Consider the following 14,953-nt stretch of genomic DNA (forward strand, 5'->3'; position numbering starts at 1 on the left):
AAAAAAAAAAAAAAAAAAAGCTAAAGTAAAAGGGGTTTGTGGCATGATTTAAATGGTAGAATGCCTGTCTCACAAGTGCAAGATTTTGAGTGCAAATCCCATTACCACTAAAAAAAGTATCCATGTCCATATGGCATCAGTAGGCTGAGCCAAGTTGGATATTGATTAGTGCATTTTGAAATGAAATACTTGGGAAAAAACACAGACAATTTTGATTACAGACATTCTGGAAGTTGGTAATATAGGCCATAATAAGCAAAAATATAGGCATCTTAAGATTTTTAAGAATGATTTGTCTTTAGTTTGTTAAATAGTCATGCTGTCTATCTTGGTGTCCCAGAGTACTTAATCATTTCTGAAGTGAGCTTCCTGATCACATATGTGAGTTCTTTGGTGGCCCATGTTAGGAGCTGCACAGCCCAGGAAGGCAGAGTCGCCATTTTTCTCAATAATTTTTCTTTTTCCATTCATACTTTATTTTTTGGAGGGGATAATGGTATCACAGGAGGATTTTTATCCTAGAAACTTATCCTTTGAATAAGTGAAAGTATTACTGAACAGTATTCCTACAAGTATTCAATTCTCTGGACAAAAGTTTTTGGTTATATTTCTTTTATGTAAATTATTAAACAGCAGTAGTTTACTAAGAAGAATTTTTGGTTGTTGTTTTTATTTTTTGGCACATCGAAGGGGAGTCATACTTGGTTTCCACATTTACTTAATTCTCACATTAATGTTACTTTTCAAGTTTGCCTGAATACTAAATGCGAGTCATCTGAGCGGGAACATGAAGCATCTATAGGGAGACTGAGTCCCAAGTCTCTTCACACGTTCATTTGTATTACCTTGAGCAGCTTCACGTCACTATTGAAATTATAATCTATGTAAGTGACATAGCAATTTTAGGAAGAAACATACCCATGTGAGTCTTTGGTACTACTTTTATTTTCACAGGTTATGTGACTTGTTCATTTATTATAGATAGAAGAGTTTCTTCTGGCTTCATGTGTTACAGCAGTCTTGGGTTGGAAAAAAATGTGTTTACTTGATTACTACTTAAGAATAAATGTTAAGGTTTTAAACATCAGGTTTTCACAAAAATTAGGTTTCTGTGTTCTTGATATTCTTCTGATTTATCAGTCTTAGACCTTGCCAAAATTCTTCTTTATTTTCCTTTTGGTCAAACAGTAGAAAATTTTAACTTGCTGCTGTACCCTGCTCTTTAAAACTTCCTGTCTTTACTCAGCTAGTATTTATTTCAGGAGATGATTCCTGCCTGGGTCATCCAGCAGTAGGGAAGCTCAATCTTTCATTCTTCCCACATAAGCCTGAATAAGGGAAATTTCAGAAAAGCTGAACAGCTACAGATCTGTTTGAAACTGGATAGGGTTTTTGTTTTGTTTTGCTAGCAGTCTCAAGTTTTTAATTGAAATAAGAATTATTCACCAAAGTATCTTAAATTAAACTGGATGTAAGAGAAAGTGTTCATCTTATTTTATATAAAATAAAAACATGCAGAGAAAGAATAATTTTCATGGAGCATTAGAGTTGAAAAGAAATAATAGAGATCATTTAGTCCAACCTCCTACTGGTGAATAAACACTCATTTTGTGTTTATAGAAAAAACTATTTGATGTTGGAAACAGGAATTTGAGTTTGAAAATACTTTGTTGCCTAATTATTTTTTGCTTTATCTATTGGGGATTTTTCTCCTAGTTGACATATCTAACCTTTGAATCGATAAAAACTTAAATATGTTTGTATATGTGAAGTTTTTAGAGCCATCATGATTTTTAATGTCATTGAATGGGTCATAAATAAGAGAAAGATTTTACTTCAATTGTAAATAATTCAGATGATTGGGTGATTATAGTTTTTAAATCATGAATTATTAGGCAATAATAAATCACTAATTATAAATGATTAAATCACTAATTATTAGTTTTAAAGCAGATGTAATTTTGCATATTCTTGCCGAATATATCATCCTGCAGGTTGGTACAGAACTTTACTTCATTGTTCTGATCACTTTCTCCTATGGGCATATGAACACATATATACATTTAAGTGTCATGCTCAAATGCTTTTAGGGATAAGTATACATTTATCTGTGCAAGTATACATTTATCTGTTGGGATTTTTTGTTTTTAGCTGTTAAAAAATTAAGGCAATAATACTTACCCTAGTTTTGTAGTTTAAAGAGCCAAAGGAATGATCTTTGCTGTCTTGAAAAAATAACAGTTGTAAAAGGTTGTTCACCAAATATTGTGAAATCATCTTTACACCCAGGGAGCTATGTTTAAAACTAGACTGTTGCTTCAGTTTGCAGATGAAAATGAGAGATTTGTGTTTGATTTTCTTGGAATTCAGCAATGTTAAATTTCACTGTCCATTTTACCTTCATTATGGGTATCATACCAAATCTTTATAAATTCATGAGCAACATTTCTATTATGAGTATCTGTCAAGTTGAGTTGTATTGATTTCAGTAGATAACCATAGATAAAAGCTTTGTAAGAATGTTTTCAAAATGTGTATTGATAGTGCAGCCATTTTTTGTGAACAAAGGCATGATTGATTACCTTGATGTAATCAGATGGATGTAATCAGCATTGAAAAAGGAAAACATGAGATACACTGAAGGAATAGTAACTGCATAACTGGCTGAGATACATTTAATACATTAAAAAATAGAATGGCATGGTTAAGTCTTACTCTGTCAGTCCTGTTTCAGAGATCTGAAAATTGTCAATGCTTTGTCCATTGATACGGATATCTAGGTCAGTCCTGTGTGGGCTCTTAGAGACCAGAGGAGTTGGAAGTTCAGGAACAGTCTTGTCAAAATTCTCCATCTTGACTTGATATTCACCTTTGGAACCTCGGGTCATCAGAGATGCAAAACAGTGATGTAACATGATCTCAGAGGGTAGGTAGGATGTCCTCCTTTGACAGATTTCACCAGTACCTTCCTGCATTGCTGACAGAAACACAACTAATTCAAAGTGGGGAGGGTTTTCATGCTGGAGTAGAGTTGCCAGAGGACTTGATGGTGTAATAGTATGGTAGTAGGTTAGTGGAAAGATAAAGAATGGACATTCTTCAGAACTGATGCCATCAAGGTGAAAGTCCACACTGGTCTGATGGAGTTCGCCATTTTCCTTTTCCTGATAGAGTACAGCTGAGACTCGGACACTGGTCAGAGGGCTAGGTCGGATGTTAGCCACTTGGAAGATAAGATTAGGTTTGCCATCTATGTGAGCTACTACTGCTAAGTCAGTAAATCGAATTGAGAAAGCTCGATTTTTTGGCCGGGCAATCTTCGCCACAAAGGCACCTAAATTAGAAACCATTGAATTTTTTTAGAACGAAGATGTCAATATATCAATACCTTTTGCAAATGAGAAGAATATATCAAGTACTTGTACATTTCTTGGTGCTATTCTTTACAGTGAGTCAGGAATTAAACTCATTAATGTTGGATTGTCAGTATACATACATTTCTGTTACAAGAAACCCATTTATTTCAAATGTATAAGCAAAAATTACTTTGCTATAGACTCTAAAATAATCTACTTTCATACAAAGTTAAAGAGTTGGTCTTTACACATATATACATACATATATACATATATGTATATATGTAAAGACCTATGTGTTGGTCTTTGTGTATATGTGTGTGTATATATACACACATATGTATATATACATGTATATATATGTATATATATACACACATACACACATGATAGGCCACATACATACACATATACATACACATATTATAACCTTACTTAAAAAAAATAGATGATAGAAGCTGGGTGCCGGTGGTTCATGCCTTTAGCTACCCAGGAGACTGAGATATGAAGATCATAGTTCAAAGCTAGCCTGGGCAGGAAAGGCTATGGCACTCTTAACCTATTAACCACTGGGAAACTGGAAATGGAGCTGTGTCTCAAAGTGGTAGAGAGCTAGCCTTGAGCAAAAGAGCTCAGGGATAGTGCCCAGCCTTGAGTTCAAGCCCCATGACCAACAAAAAAAATAAATAAAACTCAAGGACAGCACTCAGGTCCTCAGTTCAAGCCCTAGGACTAGCACACACAGAAAAGTTACAGAAAATGAATGCAGTGTACTTGTAACTAGATAACTTTGAAGTTGAGCTAGAAATTTGAGAATAGGATAATTTAGTGGGGAGGGGACTTGCTAAAGGGAATAATACACTGAAGAATTTTTTAGCATTGAAACTCAGGTAACACCTTGTTCTTTTGGGGAAAACTGGCAATAAGTTGATTTCTGTCTACCTTGTGAGAACATCCTCCTTGTGCCTAGCTATAGAGGAAGGTTTGTTTCCTAACCATCATGCACTACAGAGCTTGTTGGAAGGCTGGTGGATCCTATGTAGCCCTTACCTGAATTATATTTTAAATGTTAATATGTAAATGCAAACCAAGGAAACCAGATATTTTCAAATTCAGTTGAACATTTAAAAAATATAATGCGTAGTAGTATATTGCTTTATTAGTGCATTAAATAACAAAATTAATAGTAGGTTTAATTTTGTGATTTTTGAAGTATGGTGATTTGATAAAAAAAAAAATAGCTCATTTCTATTTGGACCAAGATACTGGTAATGCTGCTGTAGTTTTTGTTATTATTGAATACATTTTAGGAAATGCAAAATTCAGTTAGGGGTTCATGTAAAAAATTTCCCCCACTTAATTTAATAGTTACCCTAAATTTATCCTAAGAACTGACCCAGTAGATAATCTTGCAGATGGAAAGTTGTAAAACCAGTTGGCAGCACACTGGGACTTCATTCTAGATGACTTATCAGGTGGTCCAGTGCTTACACTCTTAGACTATTACTGGATATACATTAAGGCCAAATTTTCTACTTGTTTTTCTTTTAAATTTTATATCTCATGTAACAAGAAAACTATTAGAATCTTAGATATTATCAGTTGTGTAGCAAAATTCCACAATTGTTGTGGCTGTATTTTTAATACATTTTGCTAGGTGCATGCGTGTGTGTGTGTGTGTGTGTGTGTGTGTGTGTGTGTGTGTGTGTGAGATACGAACATATTTCTCTAACATACTGTGTTAAACTTTCTCTAACACATAGTGCTATGATGCTTGTATGCTTACTTGCATTCAATGGATGTTGATCATATGATTTCAGAGGAGAAAATTGTAGAACATCAAAAAGAAAAAACAAAAATCAAGTTCCTGTTAGTAACATGATAGATGGGTAAGGCATACCTTGAGCTTATTACTAAGTATTTAACAAAATACTAATTTTAGACCAACTGTAATATTCATAAAAGTTAGTATCAAAGTGCTCCCCCCCTTTTTAAGGAGTTCCAGTAGTAATATTTAAACAATAAATCTTAGATTCCTTATATGTTTCTATTGTTTGTCCCTAGAATTTTTTTTCCTTCTTTAGGCATATCGCCATCCTCCTTAGGCATCACCTGATAATAATAGAAATAAATTATTTCAATGCTGCTTATAATTGATTATACTCTTTTCAAAGTTTGCATTGTTTCAAAAGAACAAAGACAATTACCTGTGATAAAAGCCTCTAGCATGAGGCCTAGGAGCATTTGTATGGCAAGTAAGGCGATTGCACTTGGACAGTCACCACTGGGGAACATGGTACCATAACCAATTGTGAGTTGCGTCTCCAGGGAGAAGGAGAATGCAGCTGTAAAACTGGTGATGTACTTGACACAGATAGTGTGGTTTTCAGGTGGGGCATCATGATCTAGTTCCAGATCACCATTCATCTCAGCTAGAACATACCAGAGCACTGCAAAGACAAGCCAGTGGACAACAAAAGAAGCAGAAAAGACCAGCATCATCCAACGCCAGCGCATGTCCATTAGGATTCCCCATGCGTCTCGAAGATAGGCAAGACCTCTTTGAGCACCATCCATCTGAAGTGTGCTGTGGCCATCTTTGGTGACCATCCTCCGGTATCTTTGACTTAGGAGAGGAGCGATAACTTTGCAATTACTGCTGTCCATCTTATGCTTTGATTCTCTGTAATTAAAAGTAAATTAGTCAGCCATTAACTGTTTTAGTATTCATGAATTCTGAAACCACCTTTCTTGCTTTTTTGAAACTGTTCTGTGACTACAATTTGGACAGGCTTTTTCTCAAACGGCTTACATACAGGGGCAGTTATTGACCACGTCATCTATTTGTTAGCTAATTATGTATTATATTAGGTTGTCGCTACCATTTTCCTGGCTACTAAAACATTATATCTACTAAGTGTATTTCAGAGTTCCTGAGGAGGTAAGGGAGATGATTTGTGCCTGTTTAACATCCCTGAATCATCTTTGCCTAAGTCCAGGTATTATTTGATTAAATGTTATGTGTAAATAATAGCTTTTAGTAATTCTTAAAATTATGGGTAATTAAGAGGAATAAGTTTAAGTATTTTACTGTATATGAACAAATAGAAATCATTTGGAACTTAGCCTTAAACATTAGTATAATTGACTCTTGCTGCTTACTTCACAAGTAGATACCCTTTCAAAGTGCTGCGTATCTTTTTCATGCTTTTTAAGATGGTCTCACTGTGTAGCCCAGGCTGGCCTCCCAACTCATGATCCTCCTGCCTCAGCCTCCAGACTGCTGTGATTACAGGTGTGCCCTAAGCTCTGTCCTGCCTATTTAATGACACTTAAGCACGACACTAGACTTGTACACAGCAATGTTGTTGCTTGGGATTGCTGGGTCCTTTTTTGTTTAGGGACTCTGGATATTGCCTTTCTGTAGTATTGGAACTGGATGTTGGCCAGTCGGTTATATGCAACTTAAAGTAGCCTCAGGACAAAAGAGAAAGTTGCATACAACCATTATTAACTTTATATATGACTCTGACAATGATAGTGATTACTATTACTAGCGAATAGTATTGTTTATTATTTGCCAGAAATCATACCAAATACTTCACAAGTATTAACTCATGTGAAATCAGTAGACTGCTTAGCAGAGTAAGTGCTCACTAGATATTAGTTGCTTTACTGTGACTAATATTTTCTCACTTTTACATTAATAAGTACATTATTATTTCCATTGTATGGAGGATGAGACTGAGGCACAGTGACTTTTCTAAGATTACAAAGATAGTGTCAGTGGTATTAATTTCATGCTTTCCAAGTCCAGAGTCAGCCTTATGTTGCTTCAAAACCAGACATTTGATCCTGGTCAGAATATTTGTTCTTCAGTAACACTTACTAGGTTATTTGAAAATAAGAAACACATTTTCAGTCAAGGAAGACTTCTTTCAAGACTTTAAGGTTAGTACTATCAGAATTAGTCTGTAATTTGCAGTACAGATTTTTTGCCAGTAAGGGCTTTGTGCTTGCTAGAGCTCTACTGCCAAGCCACACCTCTAGTTTAAGAGGAGATTTTTATGTAGTATTCATAATTTAGATGCCAAGTTAAGAAGAATTTAAAATACTGTCAGCATAATTTTACCAAAGGAAAAATTCTGACACTGAAAGAAGGATGTGAGAGTGAAAGGATATAAGAAAAAAAAGGAAAGGACAGTTGTTTTCTTTCATAAAGATGTGTGAATATCTTTTGTTTCTTGCTTCCTGCCTATATGAAAATCCCTCTTGTAATATGAAATGTGCCCTGGTGACTGCTACTATGTGTTGTTTCACAAAGCTTGAGGAAGAAACAGCTGCACGGTCCTTTCTTGATTTCATCCTACAGTATTTATGAATGTCCTAAACTTCCTTCCTTTGTTTCTCTAACTATATCTTACACATTTCCCATATAAAGAAAACATGATAGGGAACCTGGGCATCTGCTGGCATCTGCTCTTAATTGGCCAGGTTTTCTTAGATTATTTTTTTAAGGTGGGAGGGAGGGAGGTAGAGAGAGAGAGAGAGGGGGGAGGGAGAGGTAGGACAAAGAGAAATTGATCCTTTAAAGCTCTACAACTTCGTTATTTTCAATTCCCTCAACTGATACAGCTTTTCTATGAAATTTTATTTTTCTAGATAGTTTTATGTCTGCTTCCTTTAAAATGATTCTTTCTAAATGGTTTTATGGCTTCTTTAAAACTTATTGTTGCCTTATATTTAGGATCTTTTTCTATCAGACTTAAAAAGTATCTAATGGACATTGTGTCCATACTATTATATTACTAAATAATTTTTATATCCCCAGAGACATATGAGTACTTGTTGTATGTACTTGCCTTGATTTAGATTTATATTATTCTCATTAGCTAATCCTAAAAGAAAGTAGAATAGAAAAGCAGAAAAGTTTGCATGTATTTTTTTGTATGTGGCCTCTAAAGGATGGAAAAAGAGTTTATCATAAAAATGATAGTTTGCGATCAAAATAACTTGTTTAATTCTACTCATTAAGTTGTAGTTCTCAAAGTTATTTCTTTTGTATTGCTACTTTAAAGTAGTGCTATAGTTCATGTTAAAGTTAAGATAGAGGCTGTATTTGCAGTGGTTAATGAACACAATATTTGTCCACATCTGATGTAAAAGGCTTTCAGATAATATTGAGAGTCTTGTAATCATCTCTCCTGCTCTCCGTAATTAGGGCAAATGATGTGGATTCTAGCCCTATTATGTAAGCTCAGATTCTTTCATATTTATTTATTTTTTTACTACTTGTAATGGCATCTATTGATTTCAGTGGTAATTCTATGCTTAAAAATTCATTTAGAATACTGATCCTTTTTCTTGAGAAAAACATAGTGAGAAAAACACATTCTTTTTGCATTTATTTTCATATGTTCATTATAGATTTATCTAATCCCTACCAATAGACATTTTTTAAAGAATTTTATCTAGGGCTTTTCTGCTATATGCATTTATATATAATAATGGAGAGTAAGTTTACATTAAAAAGGAGCAAAAGTTACAGAAATGCTTTCAATAGGGCTGTTATTCCAATCCTATAATTTAAGGAAAAAGAATAAAGCATCTTAATTTAAGACCCTATAAATAGGGGTTGCAAGCGTGGCTCAGTTGGTAGAGGGCCAGCCAGTGAGCAAAAGTGTCAGGTATGGAGGTTGAGTCCCAGTCTTACAACAAGAAAATAAGGTTGTAAATGTAATATCTTTAATTTTTTTAAAATTTGTTGTAAGTAATCATGCCTTGGCCTTGTTTACTGGTTAATTTTTCCCCTGCCCCCCTTAAGGAGAGAAATAAGAATATTATTTCATTTACTCACCTCTTCTTTTGCAAGTTCAGCCTGTAGCATAGGTTCCTAAGGAAGCTTGCAGAGTATCTTTTTGATCAGGTAGTTTTAACCTACAAGTCTAGTTTGTAGGTTTTCTTCTTGGACTGGCGTTACAGCTTACATTCCTGTGTTTATAATGTCCTGGGAGCTGGTTTCAGCTGAAGATGATGTGATTGGTCACTTAGTCTGCAGGGGGGCCAATTAGCTCTGATCATGTGGAAAAGAATGCTGGTTTGTTAGGAGGTCTTTCTTTACCCAACACAAACCTTAACAACTCTGGAGAAAGCCTCCAGAGCTGACTTGGAGAACGGGTGCATTTTTTCCTCTAATCAGGACCGGTTTTTAGTAAGTTTGCATAATCTTACTTAAGAGTTTATTTGAAAGTTCAAAGGGATAAAATTCCCTGCAAGATTTCCTTTCAGCCGTCTTTCCTTATATAGCATGTTGAAGTGTGAGATATCTCCTTCACTAATCTTTTTTTCCACCATTTCTTGGGGGAAGATTTATTTAGATAAGGATGTTTAGATATAAAGTAATAGCTGATTTTCTTAGTTTTTTTTTATATCCCATATCATTAGAATGACTAGTAAGTATAGGTAGTTTATTTACCTTAAACCTTTCCTATTTTTAATTGAAAAGGGATGGACTTTTATAAGAAGCTATGTAATAAGACCTCAGGTAGGAATAAAATTAATTTTTTGATACCTTGTACTATCTCTGCACCACACACCTGTGTGAAAAGGCTGAAGAGCTTCCTTAAATCTTGCTTTAGTATTATTTAGGGGATGATTTCTTGATAAGTATGATGAACTAGAATAAAACATAGTGTTGAAAGCATATAGAACTAGACATTTAAGTCACGTTTTGCTTGAGAATGTCTGTGAGACAGCATGAGTTGAGGTATGGCTTTGTATAATGCGTTAGTGAGCAGTACTTTTCTTCTGTTAGCTGCTAATTTTAAAACTTTGATCAAATGGCACATGTAAGAGGATTTGAGAAACAAAGGCTGCAATTGTTCAAAGTATAATCATGGAAGGCCTGCTGGGAAACTTATTAATGTAGACCAATGTAATGCTACTTAGAAAGGGAAATCCGCCTTTGTAGATTCCTCTCCTCCCTCCCTGACAACTTAAGAAATACATTAATTCCTTCTTTGTTTTATTAATGACAAGCATTTCAGTACAAGTTCAGACACAGCCTTGTAAACTTTGACTGGAGAAGGTAAGGATTAATAATGGTAGGCTTCTTTCCAGCCTAAGATGGGTCAACAAATAGTTCTGATCTTTAACTTTAAGCCGTAGAGGTGATTCAGAAAACCTCCACTACCTACCCCTAGACAGTGACTGCTCCATGGGCTGGCCCTGGGGAGTGACTTAACAGTGTTCCCAAGCCAATCTTTTTGCAGTTATTTTGCAGCCATCCTGGAAGGGCCTGACCAACCACCAGGCCTTGAACTCTCATTGAACCTATGAGGCCAATGAATCTCAACAAGGTGCCATCTGACCAATCCTGAGACCATGGACTATCAAACTACCTAATACCACCTCTGAACCTGCTTGTGACAGTGACTGTTTTAACTATGTATATCTCACATCGGACTCCAGTTTTTCCTATTTAACATAATGCCAATGTCTGTACCCTTGAAGAGAGCAGCAGATGAAGATGAGCAGATGAAGGTGCTCATGGCATCATGCTATGTTTCTTTAACTTGTTATATTCAAAGGAAAAAAAAGGCCAAAAAACTAGAGAGGGTAAAGGTGCCATGGAGGAACTTGTGGTATGAGGCTTATTTCCTGAATGTGCTAGTGGAAATTAGATTTTCTATTGGCTGCTTGGGGAGAAAAAAATTCAAACCAACCAAAATGCTAGCGCATTGCTTTTCAGAAAGAAGAAACACTTGAATGGACCTGCTGATGGCAGATGTGTTCAGGACACATGTTTTGAGTGGATATCGAATAGATGAAATATAAGAATGTAGAGGCCACAGCTTGGCATGGTGGTGTATCTCTATAGTTCCAGCACTAGAGAAGACAGGCAGGCAGGCAAACTAGAAAAGGCTTTTACTCAACTTGGATGCTTCTTTCTGTAAGGTACTCCATTTCAGAATATATGTAAAAAATTGTTTGGTAAATATCCTCAGTTGGGCTAGTTACCTGTGGCTCATGCCGTAATCCTGGCTGCTCAAGAGACTAACACCTGGAAGATACAAGTATGAAGCCATCTCAGGTAAAAAAGTATGAGAAACGATCTCTAGTTAACCAGCAAAAATGTCAGGCTGTGACTCAAGTGTAGATGCCAGCTCTGAACAAGAAAGCCAAGCAAGAGGGCAAGCCTCTGAGTTCAAACCCCAGTAGTGGCACGCACACAAAAAAATTCTCAGAAAGAAATGCCCTTCTTACATGAAGTTTTTGAATGCCTAAATTTTTCCAACTTGCAAGTGTGCCATAGACAGCAATTCCTCATCACTAACTGTGGATATGATGGGACAGCTCTGAAGTGCTTTCTGTCATGTGAGCATGATAGTCCCTTGATAGTAGCCTGAGCATCTAAGCTATTTCTGGTTCAAGTTGCCAGGTTATCTGATACTGGCACAGATCATATGCCAACTTTTAAAGTACATAGACTCCCAATCTAAGTGTAATCTTTGATTTCTGTTTAAGATAGCACAATAAGGTTAATTGGAGATTACTTTTTCATTAATTGATTTTTTAAATTCAAAATTACAGTGATTAGGCCAGATGCTAAGGCTATGTATATAAATTGTTCCTCAATAAATCCATTTCTGTTTCTTTCAGCTGTAGTAATCTAGTACACAATCCACAAATAATACTCAATTTTGAAGAGTGCTGCCCTGCCTATGTATACAGGCACTCACTGATGTGGTCTTCAGGTTCTTCCCCTCCATCCCCCTCACCTTTTTTTTTTTTTTCTAAACAGGATCTTGCTTTGTGGTCCAGGTGGGCCCAGAACTCATTGTGTGGCTCAAGTTGACACCAAGCTTACGATCCTTCTGTCTCCCTGAATGTTAGCATTATAGATAAGAACCATCATGCCAGGCTGTGGCCTCCATATTCTTTCTTACATTGCTTTGTACTTAGCTTTGTTTTTAAAAGATCTAGACCTCTTTCGGTTTTGCATGTTCAAGCCTCCCCACTGATTTGCCTTCCCAAAAGATTTCAAACAACTTTTGAGTATGCATCAGCAGACAGTGTAGGAGGTGGTTTTCAGAGATGAGGTGGGTTTTTTGTTTTGTTTCTTAAAGAGGTTCTGACATGCTGTAACCTTTCCAGTCCTTCTCCAACCAGGCATGGCTGTTTTCTGGACCATGTTAAACAGCAGAGCACGCATCTCCTCAGGGGTTAGGCTGGGACGAAAGTTGCAAATCTGTGGGTATAGAACTTAACTTTTCTATCCTACCCACTCTATTTTATTTGTAAGTATTTATTTGGAGATATTTGGGAGTAAATAGCAACAGTTGGATGGAATTCCCTTTCACTGTTTCAATTGTTACAAAAATTTGCACATAAACAAGCTTCAAAGTCTGTCCCATAATTCCACTTTTGCTTTTGGAGATTGGGCACTTGTAAGCTCCAAGTCTCACAGCTGTAGATTTTGTTGGCTGAGTGCCTCTCCGCTCCATTTGAAGTTTTCCATAAACACCATTTTTGGCTGTGAGTCAAACATGCACACAGGTGCCCTTTTACTGCTCTTTCTCCTTAGGAAGTCCACTCAGTCAGACCAAGCAAAAACCAGCACTGCATTTCAATTTCATTTTATTTTTAGAAGAATCCTATTTAGATTTAATATGCTAAGCCAGAAACATATATTTACTGTCACTGGGGACACTAAACACATAGTATAGTATATTGTTTCTCAAAAAAAAAGGTTATTTACTTCATTGAGTAGAAAATAGTGCATTTTAAGTTTGTAGGTGTTGTTTTGATTTTTGTTTTTTTTTTTTTTTCCTTTTGAAAGTCATAGATAACCTAAAAGTGCTGATGAAAGCCTTAAGACCTTTTTTCTGAAGAAAGAATAAAGCATTCTGGCTTACAGTACACCTCTTAGTCTAGAGATGAGTCCTGAGTTCATTCATTGATTGTATTTGATTCGGGTATGAATTTGTATACTTTCCAATTAGATTTCCTTTTTTTTTTTTTTTTTTTTTTTGTTGTCGGTCGTGGGGCTTGTACTGTGGGGCTGGGCTTTACCTGTGACCCTCAGATCTAAGTCTCTTGAGTAGCTAGGATTATAGGAATGAACCACAAGTGTCCAACTTCAGTTTCTTTTCTTTTTTTTTTTTTTTTTGGGTCCGGTCATGGGGCCTGAACTCTGGGCCTGGGCGCTGTCCCTCAGCTCTTCAGCTCAAGGCTAGCACTCTACCACTTGAGCCACAGCGCCACTTCCGGCTTTTTTCTTTTTGCTTATGTGGTGCTGAGGAATCGAACCCAGGGCCTCTGGCATGCAAGGCATGCGCTCTACCACTGAGCCACCTTCCCAGCCCCCCTGGCTGGCTTTGAACTGCAATCCTCAGATCTCAGCTTCCTGAGTAGCTAGGATTACAGATGTTAGCCACCAGCACTGGGCTAGATTTACTTTTAAATCATTTTGTAGATTTGTTAAAAATTTAAAAGTGATAAGCTAAAGTGTTTAAGTTGACTTTATTGTACTGATATGGAAAGAAGAGTTAGACATGAAAGCAGCTTGAGATATCACATTTAAATTACCATGAAGAACTTGAATATTTAGCATTTATTGTTGAAACTTTGGGAGGGGAAAAGGAGCATGATAGAGGGCATGAGATTGATTGGAACATATTGTATATGAATGTGGATATGTAACAATGAAATCTCCCTCTAACCAATGTAAGCTAATGAAAAATTTTAAAATAGCATTTATTTGAAGATTGCAATATATTTTGTTCCATCTTTCCCCTTTTAGAGATGCTGATAGACTGCATCCTGAAGTTACACTCTGCATGGCATATCTGCTGCCTATTTGGAGCCTGTCACGTTTAGATCCTAGATCTTCCTCTTCTTATTTCAGTTTTTTCTAGAATTTCTGGCTTCTTTCACTGGTTCTAGTTTGTGAATAAACCACTTAGAATAATATAAAAATGGATTAGGAAGTTGAATAAGTTTTGTAAGTTCTATTTCTGATATGGCTATGACTCAGATACATAAATTTTGGAAACTACAGGGATCCCGTTCTTCACAATAATAGAGATGGTGAGGTTTGACTTAATGTTTTGTGTTTAATATGAAGATGAAATGAGATAGATCAATATATTGTATCAACTGTATTGTATCAGGTCATTTATTCATGCGGTCCTAGAAGCAGGTGCTGTGTCCTGAGTCTTGTTCTTAATCCTGTGAGTCTTATTGTATTTGTTTATAGAGAAGTTGATCATGTTACTGTTCGCTAGGGATTTGAGTAACAATCAAGTGGATATAGTAGTACCATTGTTTTAGGAAAATTACAAAAGTCGAACTTGCTATAACCCAACAGTTTCATATCTAGATGAACTATATTCTCAAATGCAATTGTTTGTTCAACAAAATTGATATCCAAGAATGTTTATAGAAGCATAATTTGTAATAGTAAAAAGCCAGAAATAACATAAATGGGTGGTCAGTAGTAGAGTAATAAGAGTAATAGGTTGTGGAAAGGTCATACAATGGGATCCTATATCAATGCAAAAGAACAAACTACTATTTGCTGTAACAGTGGGAAT

The 14,953-nt window shown here is 35.9% G+C and overlaps 2 protein-coding genes across 4 annotated transcripts in view; one reads left to right on the forward strand and one right to left on the reverse strand.

Moving 5' to 3' along the window:
• Nucleotides 1-14,953, forward strand: part of Gigyf2 (GRB10 interacting GYF protein 2) — a 154,299-nt gene that overhangs the window by 76,507 nt on the left and 62,839 nt on the right. The gene's annotated exons all lie outside the window — the stretch shown is intronic.
• On the reverse strand, nt 2,582-9,328 carry Kcnj13 (potassium channel, inwardly rectifying subfamily J, member 13). 3 transcript variants are annotated; one of them, XM_013009862.1, is made up of 3 exons: nt 9,214-9,328; nt 5,564-6,039; nt 2,582-3,334 (listed from the first exon to the last, which is right to left on the reverse strand). In XM_013009862.1, exons 2-3 carry the CDS (start codon nt 6,021-6,023, stop codon nt 2,712-2,714), a joined length of 1,083 nt encoding a protein of 360 aa, XP_012865316.1. In that variant the 5' UTR covers nt 6,024-6,039; nt 9,214-9,328; the 3' UTR covers nt 2,582-2,711. The 3 variants fall into 3 exon arrangements, with proteins under 3 accessions (XP_012865316.1, XP_012865333.1, XP_012865323.1); XM_013009879.1 differs by lacking the exon at nt 9,214-9,328 and having other exon boundaries at nt 5,800-6,034; XM_013009869.1 differs by lacking the exon at nt 9,214-9,328 and having other exon boundaries at nt 2,653-3,334; nt 5,564-6,065.

Source organism: Dipodomys ordii, unplaced genomic scaffold, assembly GCF_000151885.1.
Source record: "Dipodomys ordii isolate 6190 unplaced genomic scaffold, Dord_2.0 Scaffold1, whole genome shotgun sequence".
NCBI lineage: Eukaryota > Metazoa > Chordata > Mammalia > Rodentia > Heteromyidae > Dipodomys > Dipodomys ordii.

Excerpts from the sequence above, each read along its gene's own strand:
- Kcnj13 (XM_013009862.1), bottom strand. The coding sequence starts at position 6,023 with ATGGACAGCAGTAATTGCAAAGTTATCGCTCCTCTCCTAAGTCAAAGA. Across the intron at positions 3,335-5,563 it reads GCTAGAGGCTTTTATCACAG|GTGCCTTTGTGGCGAAGATT; the intron begins GTAATTGTCTTT and ends TTTCTAATTTAG.